We start from the raw sequence: 15,809 nt of genomic DNA on the forward strand, positions 1-15,809 counted from the left end.
TCTGGTTGATACGGAGAATGAGGAACTGATTCGATGTCCATCTTGGTTAAATAGTCTGTGTCAAGGATGGACATTTGTGCAAAATCTTCCGCATTGTCAGGAAGGGTGAGGAAATGTCTTGAAGCTGAAATGCTAAACGTTTTGGTTTCGATCCCAGCTGATGGCAATGAAGTCATTTTTTTTTTTTTTTTAACTTTGGAAATTATTAATATAAATATAAATGTTGATAGAGAATAATAATAAATACGAAATCTGCATGAAATTAAAATATCATATTCAAGTGTATTTTGCGACCGGGCAATGCCAGGCGGCTTGCTAGTATTTTATGATTTCGCCACTTTTCCATTTAATATTTTCTTACACGTTTCATTCATTTTATATAAATATCAACTTCTCAAATTCCTTCAGGAGAAGGAGAAATGCAACTCGTTGTCGGCACCGGAAGTGATAAGTCTGCCGTCAGCTGTGAAAGCACAGTGTCGAATATCCTCAGTCATCGCCTGGAAAAGAAACAGAGAAAAAAAATGAATAGGGAAACATGGTCATATCTTTGAAAACATTATTACGTAATTTTAATTTGAAAATTAAACTGAAAGAGAAATGTATATCCGGTGATAATGAGGACCGGATGCACACATTTCTCTCTCCATCTCTGAGTCAAAGAAAAACATGCCATCAGCAAAAACATGCCATCAGCAAAAAAAAAAAAAAATGCCATTAGCAAAAAAATAATACTATCAGCAAAAACATCCCATCAGCAAAAAAAAAATGCCATTAGCAAAAAAAAAAGAAAATGCCTTTTACAAAACAATAATACTATCAGCAAAAACATCCCATCAGCAAAAAAAATTCCATTAACAACAAAATAAAAATGCAACAAAAAATAAAATAAAAATGCCATCAGCAAAAGAAATAAAAATGCCATCAACAAAAAATACTATCAGAAAAAAATGCCATCAGCAAAAAAGTAAAAATGCCATCAGCAAAAAAGTGATGTTATTATCAAAAAATACCATGACCAGAAAATGGCATCATCTGAAAATTAGCCCTCAGCAAAAAACAAAAACAAAACATTACCATCAGCAAAAAATGCTATCAGCAAAAAATACCGTCATCCAAAAAAAAATACCATTAGAAATAACTCTCAGTAAAACAATATGATCAGCCAAAAAATTATATCAGCAAAAAAGCCATAGAATATGCCATCAGCAAAAAAATGAGATCAGAAAAAATAATTCATCAGCAAAAGCAATGCCACTTTAAAAAATGTCTTCATCAAAAGATATTCATTAGCAAAGAAAAAATCCATCAGCAAAAAAATGTCATCAGCAAAATAATTCTATCAGCAAAAAAATTCCATCAGCAAAAAATAATGCATCAGAAAAAAATGCTATCATAAAAATGCCATCAGTAAAAGAAAAATCCATCACCAAAAAAAAAAATTCTATCAGCAAAATATTTCATCAGCAAAAAAATTCCATCAGCAAAACAAATGCCATCTGCAAAAGAATGGCATCAAAAAAAGAAAATTCCATAAGCAAAAATATTCCATTTGTAAAAAAAATGCAATCAGCAAAAAATAAAAAAAAATAACTACAAAGCTCAATACGTCATTGGTTTGTATTAAAAACGCACACAGAAAAAACGGACTCTACATAAAAAAAAAAAATGTTGGTTGCAAAATTTTGCGAAATATTCACGAACAGCAAAACAATCAATAATTTTGTATTTGTTTCTGTTCTTAAAAAAATTTGGTTGAAATAGTTTTATTTAAAAGTTTCTAAATTTTCAATTATTACGCCGTTATTCCATCTTATTATCGTTATATTTTGTTTTGTTTTGTAAATATATATGTTACTTGTAAACAATTACTTGCTGGCGACAATTTTAAATGTGATATTCGTTCTCAAAACATGGTAAAAAAATCAAATTTTGGTTTAAATAGTTTTATTTAAAAAATTATTATTATTATTATTGTTTATTTATTTTTATTTATTTTTGAAAATGAAAATATCAATTCAGAGATTAATTAAAGTTATGTAAATATATAAAAAAAATTCTCTAACGTACCATGGTGAAGGTTAAAGCAGTATCACCCAAAATCTGTTCTTTTCTAAGTGAAGTTGGCCGGGGTACTTAATCCCTACTTGGTCCAAATTTTATAATGAGGAATTAAGGATTGAAGCTCAGCCTAGTAGCTTTTATTGAGCAGAGAAAGATTAGTAACATCTCTTCTTTTTTTTCTTTTTCTTGGGGATCACCACTTATCAAAGTCAGAAGGCCACTCGAGGATAAGAGTTAATGAATGTAAGGTGGTAGTATAGTAATTATTAATTGTGTAATTTGGTTAGAATTTGATTATTTATGGGGACGGCTCAACAAGAATTTGTTTACATTAGATTTGAAGGCTACTATGTTGTAGTCAACCAGGAAGCAGGCCAGCGCAACAGGCAAACAGTTCTGGCAAAGAAGCTTTGTTCATGGAATCTGCATTTAGATTAAGGCACAGATCGAGAGTGGGAAAATCGTATATAGTCGTTGTAGCTAGTTGAGTGTTTTTTTTTGTGAAAGTTTGGCAAGGGGGAAATATAGATTGGAGTTCAGTCGAGCATTTGCCATTGCTTAGAGATGAACTCAGTTTATACAACTGATTAACTGATTCTATTATAAACACATATACGGCATAATCATGTTGACACACCGGTTCTTGTCAGATCACCAAAGTTAAGCAGTTAGTATCAGATGGGTGACATTTTGGGAATTCTAGGCACTGTATCTCGGCATTTGTTTCCAGTCGTCCTGTATATACACTTCATTTTCCACTGGTAGTTAACAATGTCGACTCTGGAGAGGTGTGGTTGGAGATTGCGCACCTCCTACCACAAAAATTTCATGCGCAGGCATCCTTTCCTGGGTATCCATATTCTGTCAAAGAATGAAGGAGCCTGATTTTAAACACAGGGATTGAATGCCTACTTAGAGAGAACTTGAATGTCTACTAGACACTGTCCTCGAGTGTTTAAGGACTCTCTATACATGGATTTGTCAGGACAACCTAGCATGAGGATATTTTTTCCCTGCAAGTAAACCCTGACTAAATATTAAAAAACACATAGTATTCGTGGTCCAAATAAAACCCCTTCGGTATGGACGCACCATACTGGTTTTTATGAGGAATGGTGCACCTTTTTCAGGCAATGTTATCTATTGTAATAGTTTTAAGCTTGATACTCCACCAGACTAGGTGAATTCTTACCCTGAAAGACCAAAAGACCGCAAGAAAGATATAAATATGTGAGAGGAAAATTAATATTTCTAACTTCTTTGTTAACTCTCAACATTTGAAGAAAACTTTAATGGAATATCTTTTCTTTTTTTTTTTTACATGGTGGTCACCACTTATGAAGGCCCGGAAGCCACTCAGGGATAAGAGTTATTGCATGTACATTACGTTAGTATTGGAGATTTGATAAAGTGTCTTACTTAAGGAGGCGGTTCATCAGGAATTTTTTTATGTTGGACTTGAAGTCATCCAGGTTGTAGTCAGGTGGAAAACTGGCAAACGGAAGAGAGTCGTGCACTTCTAAGAAAGAAGCTTTGTTCATGGAAATTACATTTTGGTTTTGGCACAGATAAAGAGTGGGGAAAATTTTTGACAGCTAGACGGGTGTTTTTCGTGCAAGATTGGCGAGGGAGGGGACCAGGGATTGGAGCTCAGACGAGCACTTGCCATGGAAATAACGATAAAACAAAGACAGGCTCGCAACGTCTCTCCTGTGGAGAGCGGTTGCAAAGAAGAGAAAAGGGCATCCCCCACTAAGCCACGAAGCCTATTTTGTACTCTGTCAAGGCAGGATAGGCTGTTTTTGTATCCACAAGTAAACCTTGACCAAATATTCAAAAACAATGTTGTATTCAAAGCCCAAAATAAGATCACATCAAGACGGCTCCATACTGTTCAAATAACCGCAGTTAGCTGGATACTCTACCAGACCAGACAAATTCTTGTGCTGAAATGCAGCAAAATTTACAAAAGACCGCAATAAAGATAAACTAATAAAGATAAACTATAAAATCATCATTCAATGAGAAGGGGAAGAAGTGTGTCACTTTTTCACTAACTAAATATTTTTTTTTTTCATCTGTAAAGTCGATGCTAGTCTGAGTACTTACTGCAAGGATTTTCTTGCATCGTCCATTGAATGTAGTCCAGATTCGGATTGTATCATCATCGCTGGCACTGACAAGGTGGGAGCCATCTTGCGAAAAGGCCACAGCTTGGACCCAGCTTTTATGGCCGGTCAAACAATGCAGCAACTGATTATTGCTCAGGTTCCATACACACACGGTCTTGTCCCATGATCCACTAGCCTGTTTGGAAAAGCAAAGGATCTCACCATTAAAATATGAAAGAAAGAAAGAAAGACGTAGACATGCACCTGGCCGGAAAAAAAAACAAAAAACAAACTATGGCTACAGTTTATTAACCTGGAAACATAACTCTTTGAAAATAAAATAATTATTGCATTTCTGATTTTTGGAGATGAGGATCGGTTATTAGTATTATTTGGATTCTTCGGACTACTGTTTTCGTCTTGAGTCGTATTTTCACAATGTTTCAGCTAATGTAACCTCTTATCTTCATCAGTTGTCACAGTATTGTCCCATGAGCCACTAGCCTGTTCAGAAAAGCAAAGGATCTCACCATTAAAATATCAAAGAAAGAAAGAAATATCTATGTATCCACAAGTAAACCTTGACCAAATATTCAAAAACAATGTTGTATTCAAAGCCCAAAATAAGATCACATCAAGACAGCTCCATACTGTTCAAATAACAGCAGTTAGCTGGATACTCTACCAGACCGGAAAAAAACAAACTATGACTAATTGCTTTCAAGTCTTATGTCGACAAATACTTGTCATAAACTGTCGTTGTAAGTCATCAATTATTGTTCTTTCCGTTAATCATGTCCAATCCTTTTCTGAATTTTTGGGATGAGGATTGATTATTCGCGTTATTTAGACGACGGTTCTTCAAGAACCTGTTCATGTATTTGAAAACGACCATGTCATAGTCAGCCGAGAATCAGCTCTGTTGTATTGTGTTCTACAAACGAGCGGTTCAAGGGAAAAAACCTCGGTTCATGGAATTTTTGCTTAGATTTAGTCACAGATAGAGAGTAAGAGAAACTAATGTGCCAAACCAAGCTGAACTCAAAATAACTGATAGTTGCCAAATTTATGACTGAAGAAAATAGATTTCTGAATTTTTGAGATGAGGATTGGTTATTTGTGTTATTTGGATTCTTCAGACTACTGTTTTCATTTTGAATCATATTTTTTATAACGTTTCGGTTAATGCAACCTCTGACCATTATCAGTTGTGTCTGATCAAACTTAAGAATTTTTCGAACGAACTCGGAGATTCTGCACAGAATTTATTTAATCCATAGGGATAGCATACTTTGGTTCAAATACAATTGAAAATTGCTTAGAGCTTCTATCCAGTCAGGACTGATGGAACAAGAACATGCTACCCCTGTGGATTAATTAAATGGTCCCGTTCGAAATGCCATGCATTCCTGAGTCTGACCGAAAGATTCTCGTGTTTGACAAGATACACCTGAAGAAGGCTGGAGGTTACCTTGGTCGAAACATTGTGAAAATAACATTTTCGGTAAAAACAGTAGTGCAGAAAATCCTGATAATATGAAAGATTCATAGATTGGTTCATTATAACCCGACCCATCTGTAATTCAAAATAGAATCGGTAATTGTGTTGGAATCAGAAATTTAGAAACGAATCAGTAATTATATTGGAATCTGGAATTTAGAACAGAATAAGAAACTGTATTGGAATCAGAAAATTAAAACAGAATCGGTAATTGTGTTGGAATCAGGAATTTAGAACAGAATTGGTAATTGTATTGGAATCGGTAATTTAGAAAAGAATCAGTAATTCTGTCCAAATCAGAAATTTAGAACAGAATCGGCAAATTGATTGGAATCGGGAATTTACAACAGAATCATTGGAATCTGGAATCATTGGCATCATTGGAATCTAGAATCATTGGATTCTAGAATTTAGACAAGGATCAGCAATTATATCGAAATTAGAAATTTAGAACAGAATCAGTAATTGTATTGGAATCAGGAATTTACAACAGGATCAATATGATTTGTGAACCAAATAAGCATTTTACATAAAATAAAAAAAACTAAAAAATTATCCAGTTATGTAGAAAATTAACTTATCTTCACTTTGATAACATTTATTTGTTATATATTTGTTTTTTTGACAACTTTTTGAATCTATGTGTACAATAAAACAAACCCGAATGGCTTTCTAAATGTTTCAGCATAGTGCATAAGACCAATTTTTTATTTTAAAAGTACCCCCCCCCCGATTCATTTTAGAAGTACCCCCCCCCGATTCATTTTAGAAGTACCCCCCCCCCCGGTTTATTTTAGAAGTACCCCCCCCCCGGTTTATTTTAGAAGTACCCCCCCCCGGTTTATTTTAGAAGTACCCCTCCCCGGTTTATTTTAGAAGTATCCCCTTGATTTTAATTTAGAAGTACACCCCCCCTGATTTTTAACTAACTTATAAGTAACTTATCTTGCCTTTGATAACATTTATTTGTTATATATTTGTTATTTGACAACTTTTTTGAATCTATGTGTACTGTAATACAAACCCAAAATTTAAAATATGGATTTATCAGTTTCCAAATTATAAAAAAAAAAAAAAAAAATTAGTAAAAAAATATTAAAATTAAATTGAAATTAAACTATAGAACAATGGCGAATCCAGTACATTACATTCTTGAAGAAATTGCGTTTAATTCTCCAATGCCAGAGAAATTTGTGTAAGTAGATGTTGAAATTGGCCGCTTGTTTTAAATATTTGGTACTTGTACAGTTTAATCAAGACATTAAAAAATGAAAATATCGAAAAAAGGTTATATTGCATGTATCTGTTATGGAACGAAGTTCTCCGAAAAAAAAATTTCACTTAATTTCATCAAATAGTTTTTTTTTTTTTTTTTACAGCGAAAAAACAATTTGTTATGATACTGAGCAAAAGGTTTGATTTTTAGGAAAAAAAGCTAGTAACAAAGATGGGAAGAGAGTATCGGCGCTTTACATGGAGTTATCTCCCCGTGGCGTGTCAACAAATTCCATAATGGCTAACTTCAATGCGCTCTCATAAAAAAACTACTCGATCAAATTAAATGAAAATTTTTTTTCAGAGATCTTCAGTCCAAAACGGATACGTACAATATAACCTTTTTTTCGATATTTTCATTTTTGAATGTCTTGATTAAACTGTACAAGTACCTAAATAATATATAAAAAAGTCCTGTATATTTTTAAAATAAATAAACAGTGTTTATTATTTATAAAAAAAAAATGTTCTGTTTATATTACTTATGTTCTGATGTTCTGCTAATTTAAAACTGTTTACATAGTAACATACCGGTGATTAGGGAAATTTGGTTCCTTTTATGTGACATAGGATTCGAGACTATTTGGTCAATCTAGCCTCGAGGAATATGCTGGATTGCCACTAATTTCAGTAATTCTTAATTAAAATAAAACCGAAAGAAACTTTAAAATTTTTATTAAATAAAAAAAAAAAGAACGAGCGTAAAAACGTAATAAAAAAAAAAAAAGAGTACATGACAAGAGAGATATAAGCGTGAAAGCGTGATTTGCCTTGCCACCGATTCCGGTAGTGCTACACCGGAAGTTGGGAACCGAATTTAACAAAGGGAAATAACTTTACATCTTTAAAAAAGAAACAAATCAGAAAGGGAGATAATTTTAAGATTTACACCTTTCTTAGTAAAAAAAAAAAATAAAGGGAGATAATTTGAAGATTTACACCTTTCATAGTAAAAAAAAAAATAAAGGGAGATAATTTTAAGATTAACACCTTTCTTAGTAAAAAAAAAAAAGAAAAAACCATAAAGGGAGATAATTTTTAAGATTTACACCTTTCTTAGTAAAAAAAAAAGAAAAAATCACAAAGGGAGATAATTTTTAAGATTTACACCTTTCTTAGTAAAAGAAAAAATCATAAAGGGAGATAATTTGAAGATTTACACCTTTCTTAGTAAAAAAAAAAGAAAAAATCATAAAGGGAGATAATTTTAAGATTAACACCTTTCTTAGTAAAAAAAAATCATAAAGGGAGATAATTTTAAGATTAACACCTTTCTTAGTAAAAAAAAAATCATAAAGGGAGATAATTTTAAGATTTACACCTTTCTTAGTAAAAAAAAAAAGAAAAAATCATAAAGGGAGATAATTTTTAGATTAACACCTTTCTTAGTAAAAAAAAAATCATAAAGGGAGATAATTTTAAGATTTACACCTTTCTTAGTAAAAAAAAAAAGAAAAAATCATAAAGGGAGATAATTTTAAGATTAACACCTTTCTTAGTAAAAAAAAAATCATAAAGGGAGATAATTTTAAGATTAACACCTTTCTTAGTAAAAAAAAAAATCATAAAGGGAGATAATTTTAAGATTTACACCTTTCTTAGTAAAAAAAAAAAAAAAAATCATAAAGGGAGATAATTTTAAGATTAACACCTTTCTTAGTAAAAAAAAATCATAAAGGGAGATAATTTTAAGATTAACACCTTTCTTAGTAAAAAAAAAATCATAAAGGGAGATAATTTTAAGATTTACACCTTTCTTAGTAAAAAAAAAAAAAAAATCATAAAGGGAGATAATTTTAAGATTAACACCTTTCTTAGTAAAAAAAAAATCATAAAGGGAGATAATTTTAAGATTTACACCTTTCTTAGTAAAAAAAAAAAGAAAAAATCATAAAGGGAGATAATTTTTAAGATTTACACCTTTCTTAGTAAAAGAAAAATCATAAAGGGAGATAATTTTAAGATTTACACCTTTCTTAGTAAAAAAAAATCATAAAGGGAGATAATTTTAAGATTTACACCTTTCTTAGTAAAAGAAAAATCATAAAGGGAGATAATTTTAAGATTTACACCTTTCTTAGTAAAAAAAATCATAAAGGGAGATAATTTTAAGATTTACACCTTTCTTAGTAAAAGAAAAAATCATAAAGGGAGATAATTTTTAGATTAACACCTTTCTTAGTAAAAAAAAATTATAAAGGGAGATAATTTTAAGATTTACACCTTTCTTAGTAAAAGAAAAAATCATAAAGGGAGATAATTTTAAGATTTACACCTTTCTTAGTAAAAAAAAAAGAAAAAATCATAAAGGGAGATAATTTTAAGATTAACACCTTTCTTAGTAAAAGAAAAAATCATAAAGGGAGATAATTTTAAGATTAACACCTTTCTTAGTAAAAAAAAATCATAAAGGGAGATAATTTTAAGATTTATACCTTTCTTAGTAAAAAAAAAAAGAAACAATCATAAAGGGAGATAATTTTAAGATTTACACCTTTCTTAGTAAAAAAAAAAATCATAAAGGGAGATAATTTTAAGATTTATACCTTTCTTAGTAAAAAAAAAAGAAAAAATCATAAAGGGAGATAATTTTAAGATTTACACCTTTCTTAGTAAAAGAAAAAATCATAAAGGGAGATAATTTGAAGCTTTACACCTTTCTTAGTAAAAAAAAAAAGAAAAAATCATAAACGGAGATAATTTTAAGATTTACACCTTTCTTAGTAAAAAAAAATCATAAAGGGAGATAATTTTAAGATTTACACCTTTCTTAGTAAAAGAAAAATCATAAAGGGAGATAATTTTAAGATTAACACCTTTCTTAGTAAAAAAAAAATCATAAAGGGAGATAATTTTAAGATTTACACCTTTCTTAGTAAAAGAAAAATCATAAAGGGAGATAATTTTAAGATTAACACCTTTCTTAGTAAAGAAAAAATCATAAAGGGAGATAATTTTAAGATTTACACCTTTCTTAGTAAAAAAAAATCATAAAGGGAGATAATTTTTAAGATTAACACCTTTCTTAGTAAAGAAAAAATCATAAAGGGAGATAATTTTAAGATTAATACCTTTCTTAGTAAAAAAAAAAATCATAAAGGGAGATAATTTTAAGATTTACACCTTTCTTAGTAAAGAAAAAATCATAAAGGGAGATAATTTTAAGATTTACACCTTTCTTAGTAAAAGAAAATTCAAAAAGGGAGATAATTTTAAGATTAACACCTTTCTTAGTAAAAAAAAAATCATAAAGGGAGATAATTTTAAGATTAACACCTTTCTTAGTAAAAAAAAAAATCATAAAGGGAGATAATTTTAAGATTAACACCTTTCTTAGTAAAAAAAAAATCATAAAGGGAGATAATTTTAAGATTTATACCTTTCTTAGTAAAAAAAAAAAGAAAAAATCATAAAGGGAGATAATTTTAAGATTTACACCTTTCTTAGTAAAAGAAAAAATCATAAAGGGAGATAATTTGAAGCTTTACACCTTTCTTAGTAAAAAAAAAAAAGAAAAAATCATAAAGGGATATAATTTTAAGATTTACACCTTTCTTAGTAAAAAAAATCATAAAGGGAGATACTTTTAAGATTTACACCTTTCTTAGTAAAAGAAAAATCATAAAGGGAGATAATTTTAAGATTAACACCTTTCTTAGTAAAGAAAAAATCATAAAGGGAGATAATTTTAAGATTAATACCTTTCTTAGTAAAAAAAAAAATCATAAAGGGAGATAATTTTAAGATTTACACCTTTCTTAGTAAAAAAAAAAAAAAAAAATCATAAAGGGAGATAATGTTAAGATTTACACCTTTCTTAGTAAAAAAAAAAAAAAAAATCAGAAAGGGAGATAACTCCAAGTCCTATATTCGAGAGCGGTTCTAAAATAATGGGTGTTTATCAAATTTTAAGATTTACACCTTTCTTAGTAAAAAAAAAATCATAAAGGGAGATAATTTTAAGATTAACACATTTCTTAGTAAAAAAAAAAAGAAAAAATCATAAAGGGAGATAATTTTAAGATTTACACCTTTCTTAGTAAAAAAAAAAAAAATCATAAAGGGAGATAATGTTAAGATTTACACCTTTCTTAGTAAAAAAAAAAAAAAATCATAAAGGGAGATAATTTTAAGATTTACACCTTTCTTAGTAAAAAAAAAAAATCATAAAGGGAGATAATGTTAAGATTTACACCTTTCTTAGTAAAAAAAAAAAAAAAAAAATCATAAAGGGAGATAACTCCAAGTCCTATATTCGAGAGCGGTTCTAAAATAATGGGTGTTTATCAAATTTTAAGATTTACACCTTTCTTAGTAAAAAAAAAATCATAAAGGGAGATAATTTTAAGATTAACACATTTCTTAGTAAAAAAAAAAGAAAAAAATCATAAAGGGAGATAATTTTAAGATTTACACCTTTCTTAGTAAAAAAAAAAAAAATCATAAAGGGAGATAATGTTAAGATTTACACCTTTCTTAGTAAAAAAAAAAAAAATCATAAAGGGAGATAATTTTAAGATTTACACCTTTCTTAGTAAAAAAAAAAAAATCATAAAGGGAGATAATGTTAAGATTTACACCTTTCTTAGTAAAAAAAAAAAAAAAAAAATCATAAAGGGAGATAACTCCAAGTCCTATATTCGAGAGCGGTTCTAAAATAATGGGTGTTTATCAAATTTTAAGATTTACACCTTTCTTAGTAAAAAAAAAATCATAAAGGGAGATAATTTTAAGATTAACACATTTCTTAGTAAAAAAAAAAAGAAAAAAATCATAAAGGGAGATAATTTTAAGATTTACACCTTTCTTAGTAAAAAAAAAAAAATCATAAAGGGAGATAATGTTAAGATTTACACCTTTCTTAGTAAAAAAAAAAAAAAAATCATAAAGGGAGATAATTTTAAGATTTACACCTTTCTTAGTAAAAAAAAAAAAAAATCATAAAGGGAGATAATGTTAAGATTTACACCTTTCTTAGTAAAAAAAAAAAAAAAAAAATCAGAAAGGGAGATAACTCCAAGTCCTATATTCGAGAGCGGTTCTAAAATAATGGGTGTTTATCAAATTTTAAGATTTACACCTTTCTTAGTAAAAAAAAAATCATAAAGGGAGATAATTTTAAGATTTACACCTTTCTTAGTAAAAAAAAAAAAAAAAATCATAAAGGGAGATAATTTTAAGATTTACACCTTTCTTAGTAAAAAAAAAATCATAAAGGGAGATAATTTTTAAGATTTACACCTTTCTTAGTAAAAAAAAATCATAAAGGGAGATAATTTTTAAGATTTACACCTTTCTTAGTAAAAAAAAATCATAAAGGGAGATAATTTTTAAGATTTACACCTTTCTTAGTAAAAGAAAAAAAAAATCATAAACGGAGATAATTTTTAAGATTTACACCTTTCTTAGTAAAAAAAAAAAAAAAAATCATAAAGGGAGATAATTTTTAAGATTTACACCTTTCTTAGTAAAAGAAAAAAAAATCATAAAGGGAGATAATTTTTAAGATTTACACCTTTCTTCGTAAAAAAAAATCATAAAGGGAGATAATTTTAAGATTTACACCTTTCTTAGTAAAAAAAAATCATAAAGGGAGATAATTTTAAGATTTACACCTTTCTTAGTAAAAGAAAAATCATAAAGGGAGATAATTTTAAGATTAACACCTTTCTTAGTAAAAAAAAAAAATCGGAAAGGGAGATAACTCTAAGTCCTATATTCGAGAGCGGTTCTAAAATAATGGGTGTTTATCAAATTTTATCAACAGTTTTAATCAACAGTAAACAACTTTTTATAATTGCACAAAACTTTTAGGTTCTTGTCCAGAATTCAACCTAATTACAAAAACATAAAAATAACGAAAAACCTGTAATCTCTACAGTATATTATGAATGGCTAAAATTTGTAAAAAATGATTTTCTATATGAAAAAAAAAAAAAATACTTGATCAAGTTTAGTGATTTTTGGAATATGACATTTTCGTTTCATGATGGGTACGGATATTAAAGATTTTTCTGTATTTTTGTTTTTATATTAGTTTTAATTCAGGACTTCCACCAAACTTCATTATTTGCATACCTGCTAGGTTTTTTAAAAACTGTATACCAACATTTATGCAAATTTATCCAGTATTAGCAGAGAGACCTGACGTTGCCCGAGAATGAATTAAGATCAACGAATGTTTCACACTCTCATATTTTCATTGTCACGGAAATCGATGAAATAGCCCATTTTTCTCTCGAATCGATTAATTGCCTGCTCTAGTCGGGAACCCATCCTGGTGCACCAGGAGGAAGCTCACATGGCTCTCGCTACAACTTATTTCACAATACATTGTAGTTTACATCGCACTGTAGATAACCTATTGTTGGTTTTATAAAATTATTTTTTTTATATATATTAGCTTGAATTAAATGTTACAATGCAAAAAGTCAAGTATCATGTTTCAATGTTGAGGTGAAACTGAATAAAACTTGGAACTATTTACTTCCGAGATCTATGTGTCTTCAATAAGTTTCCAGACTTTTTTCGTACGGGCACTTTTATTGATAGTACACACATTAAACTTTAGTTCCATTCAAAGTAATCTCCTCCGGCTGCAACACACTTGTTGTACCATTCTAACAACTCTTTCATCCCTTTAATTGTCTCATAACTACAGCCTCTAAGGTATTCCTTGAATTTAGGGAATAACCAAAAGTTTCCCACCTGACTACAACTTGGATGTCTTCAAATTCAACGTAAACAAATTCCTGATGAACCGCCCCCTTAAGTAGACACTTTATGAAATCTCAACACTAATGTACAACGTACTGTACATGCAATAACCCTTATCCCTGAGTGGCTTCCAGGCCTTGATAAGTGGTGACCTCCTTGTAAAAAAAACAAAAAAAAAACAAAAGCTCTGAACTATAGGGAGGGTGAGGAACTGTTTTGATGCCCATCTTAGTCAAATAGCTTGTGACAAGGATGGAGTTGTGGACTGGTGCATTTACACAAAATCTTCCGTCTCTTCAGTTTCACACAAATAATTACATGCACAGTTCCCACACTGACATCAAACTGTGCATTTATTGTCTCTATAGATACACGACGGTTCTTATCTATGAAATTCCTTATTTGGCTAATCAGCTCTATAGTTCTGACTTCCTTACTACTCTCACGCCTCTCATCATCCTTCACAAACTCCCTACCTTCCTTGAATCTCTTATGCCACTCAAAAACTGATGCTCGATTCATGCAAGATGGTCCAAAAGCAGCCTGGAGCAGCCCGAAGCATTCCATACGTTTCTGGGGCATTTTTTCCAAGTTTAAAACAGAATTTTATTGCATATCGTTTTTTTTTAAGTGTCCTCACGTCCAGATTGCATTTTTGAAATTCACCAGCTGTGACAATCAGGCTTTAGTAAGGTGTATTCCAATTCCTGCTGTAGCTGTTCATTTGAATGTGAAATCATAAAAATTGGCCAGTCATCTCAGAAGATGTATAGCAATAAGATCCTGAATTTTCAAGTGTCTACAACAATTTAAAATGCCTGTACCAGAAAGTCTGGAAATTTATTGAAGCTACCTCAAATTTATGTCGGCCATTTTTTATTTATAAAAAAAAAATGAAATCAGCACTTATGCACCAAAATGTCATCATTGAAAAAAGAGACTGAATGGACGTTTCCTGTGTGTTTCTTTAAGATGTGGGATGGTTTAGGCGTGTACAACGGAATTATCTCCTTCTGGTCATCGCTGGTATTTGTTAATACCCAATCCTTTCCTGTCAGATAGTGACCCTTTTGACACCATACGCGTACAAGGAAATCCCAAGAACCAGTTGCCTGAAAAAAAAAAAAAAATTAAATTGTAAATGGGAGAGGGGAAAAAAAGAGAAATTTAACCCCACTGCCCCTAAAAAACAAGCGAGAAATAATACTTTTTTTTGCATGGATGGAATTCTCCAATCGCGAATTTCCTTTCCTCATAGTTTCGTTTACACGTATGAACACGTGCGTCAAAAATGTATCCACTCTTGCATGTACAAACATGGCCGCCAGTGAAAACAATAGATTACATTCATAATAAATGTCTTAATTTTCGTTTGTGCAAAATTTGAATTATTAAAAAGTTGTGTTACAGTTTTCTTTAACAAAAACTCCAGTTCCTTTGCAACTGTTGTTGCATTTTTCTGTTTTGATATTGTTTTTACTTTAACTGCAACTCAGTATTCACCGTTAAATTTATGACCTTTAAAAGTTTACCGGTATGCTGAAAACAAGTATCACATTTAAATTAGGGTCAGACAAGTAGTTTTCTGGATATCAAGATGTTTATTATCCAATGTAATCCATTATGTTTTCGCTAGTGGTCATGTTTTATTCCCAGCTTAACAAGTACTAATGTGTATATTTAAAAGCAATATGGTGGATGCGAATGTTGTACATTTAGACTAATGATTAAAAAATGATTAAATTATGAAAAAATAATAAAAATGAAAATATTTTCTGGTTTTATTTCAGCCTTTGGGTGTAATAATGTGTTTTATATAAAAATGAATTGTCTTTATAATTTTTTTGTCTGTCAAATAATTTACGCCGCTAAACTATACATTTACCAAGATAAGTATTGATGAAAATAGATGTCCAAATTATGAGCGACTTTAAAGTTGCCAGATTGATCCTTTTAAAGCCAAACTTCGCGAATTTGTCCTTTTTTATTGTTTTTAAAATATAATTATCCACTGACACATGTTTCGTTGTCTACGACTCATCACAGTATATATATATATATATATATATATATATATATATATATATATATATATATATATATATAAGTGAAACTGTGTGTGTGTGTGTGTGTGTGTACAT

The 15,809-nt window shown here is 29.9% G+C and overlaps 1 protein-coding gene across 1 annotated transcript in view; it reads right to left on the bottom strand.

The window, feature by feature from the left end:
- Nucleotides 1-264: 264 nt before the first annotated feature.
- LOC145268684 (uncharacterized) overlaps nt 265-15,809 on the bottom strand; it is a 44,701-nt gene continuing 29,156 nt past the window's right edge. Inside the window, exons 6-8 of the mRNA XM_080124190.1 lie at nt 14,583-14,780; nt 4,174-4,371; nt 265-500 (exon numbers count right to left, since the gene is read on the bottom strand). Coding sequence (XP_079980316.1) covers nt 405-500; nt 4,174-4,371; nt 14,583-14,780 — 492 coding nt within the window. The 3' untranslated portion in view covers nt 265-404. The remainder of the gene's footprint in view (nt 501-4,173; nt 4,372-14,582; nt 14,781-15,809) is intronic.

The sequence above is a fragment of the Euprymna scolopes genome, chromosome 44, assembly GCF_053919585.1.
Source record: "Euprymna scolopes isolate OS-2025 chromosome 44, ASM5391958v1, whole genome shotgun sequence".
Taxonomy (NCBI): domain Eukaryota; kingdom Metazoa; phylum Mollusca; class Cephalopoda; order Sepiida; family Sepiolidae; genus Euprymna; species Euprymna scolopes.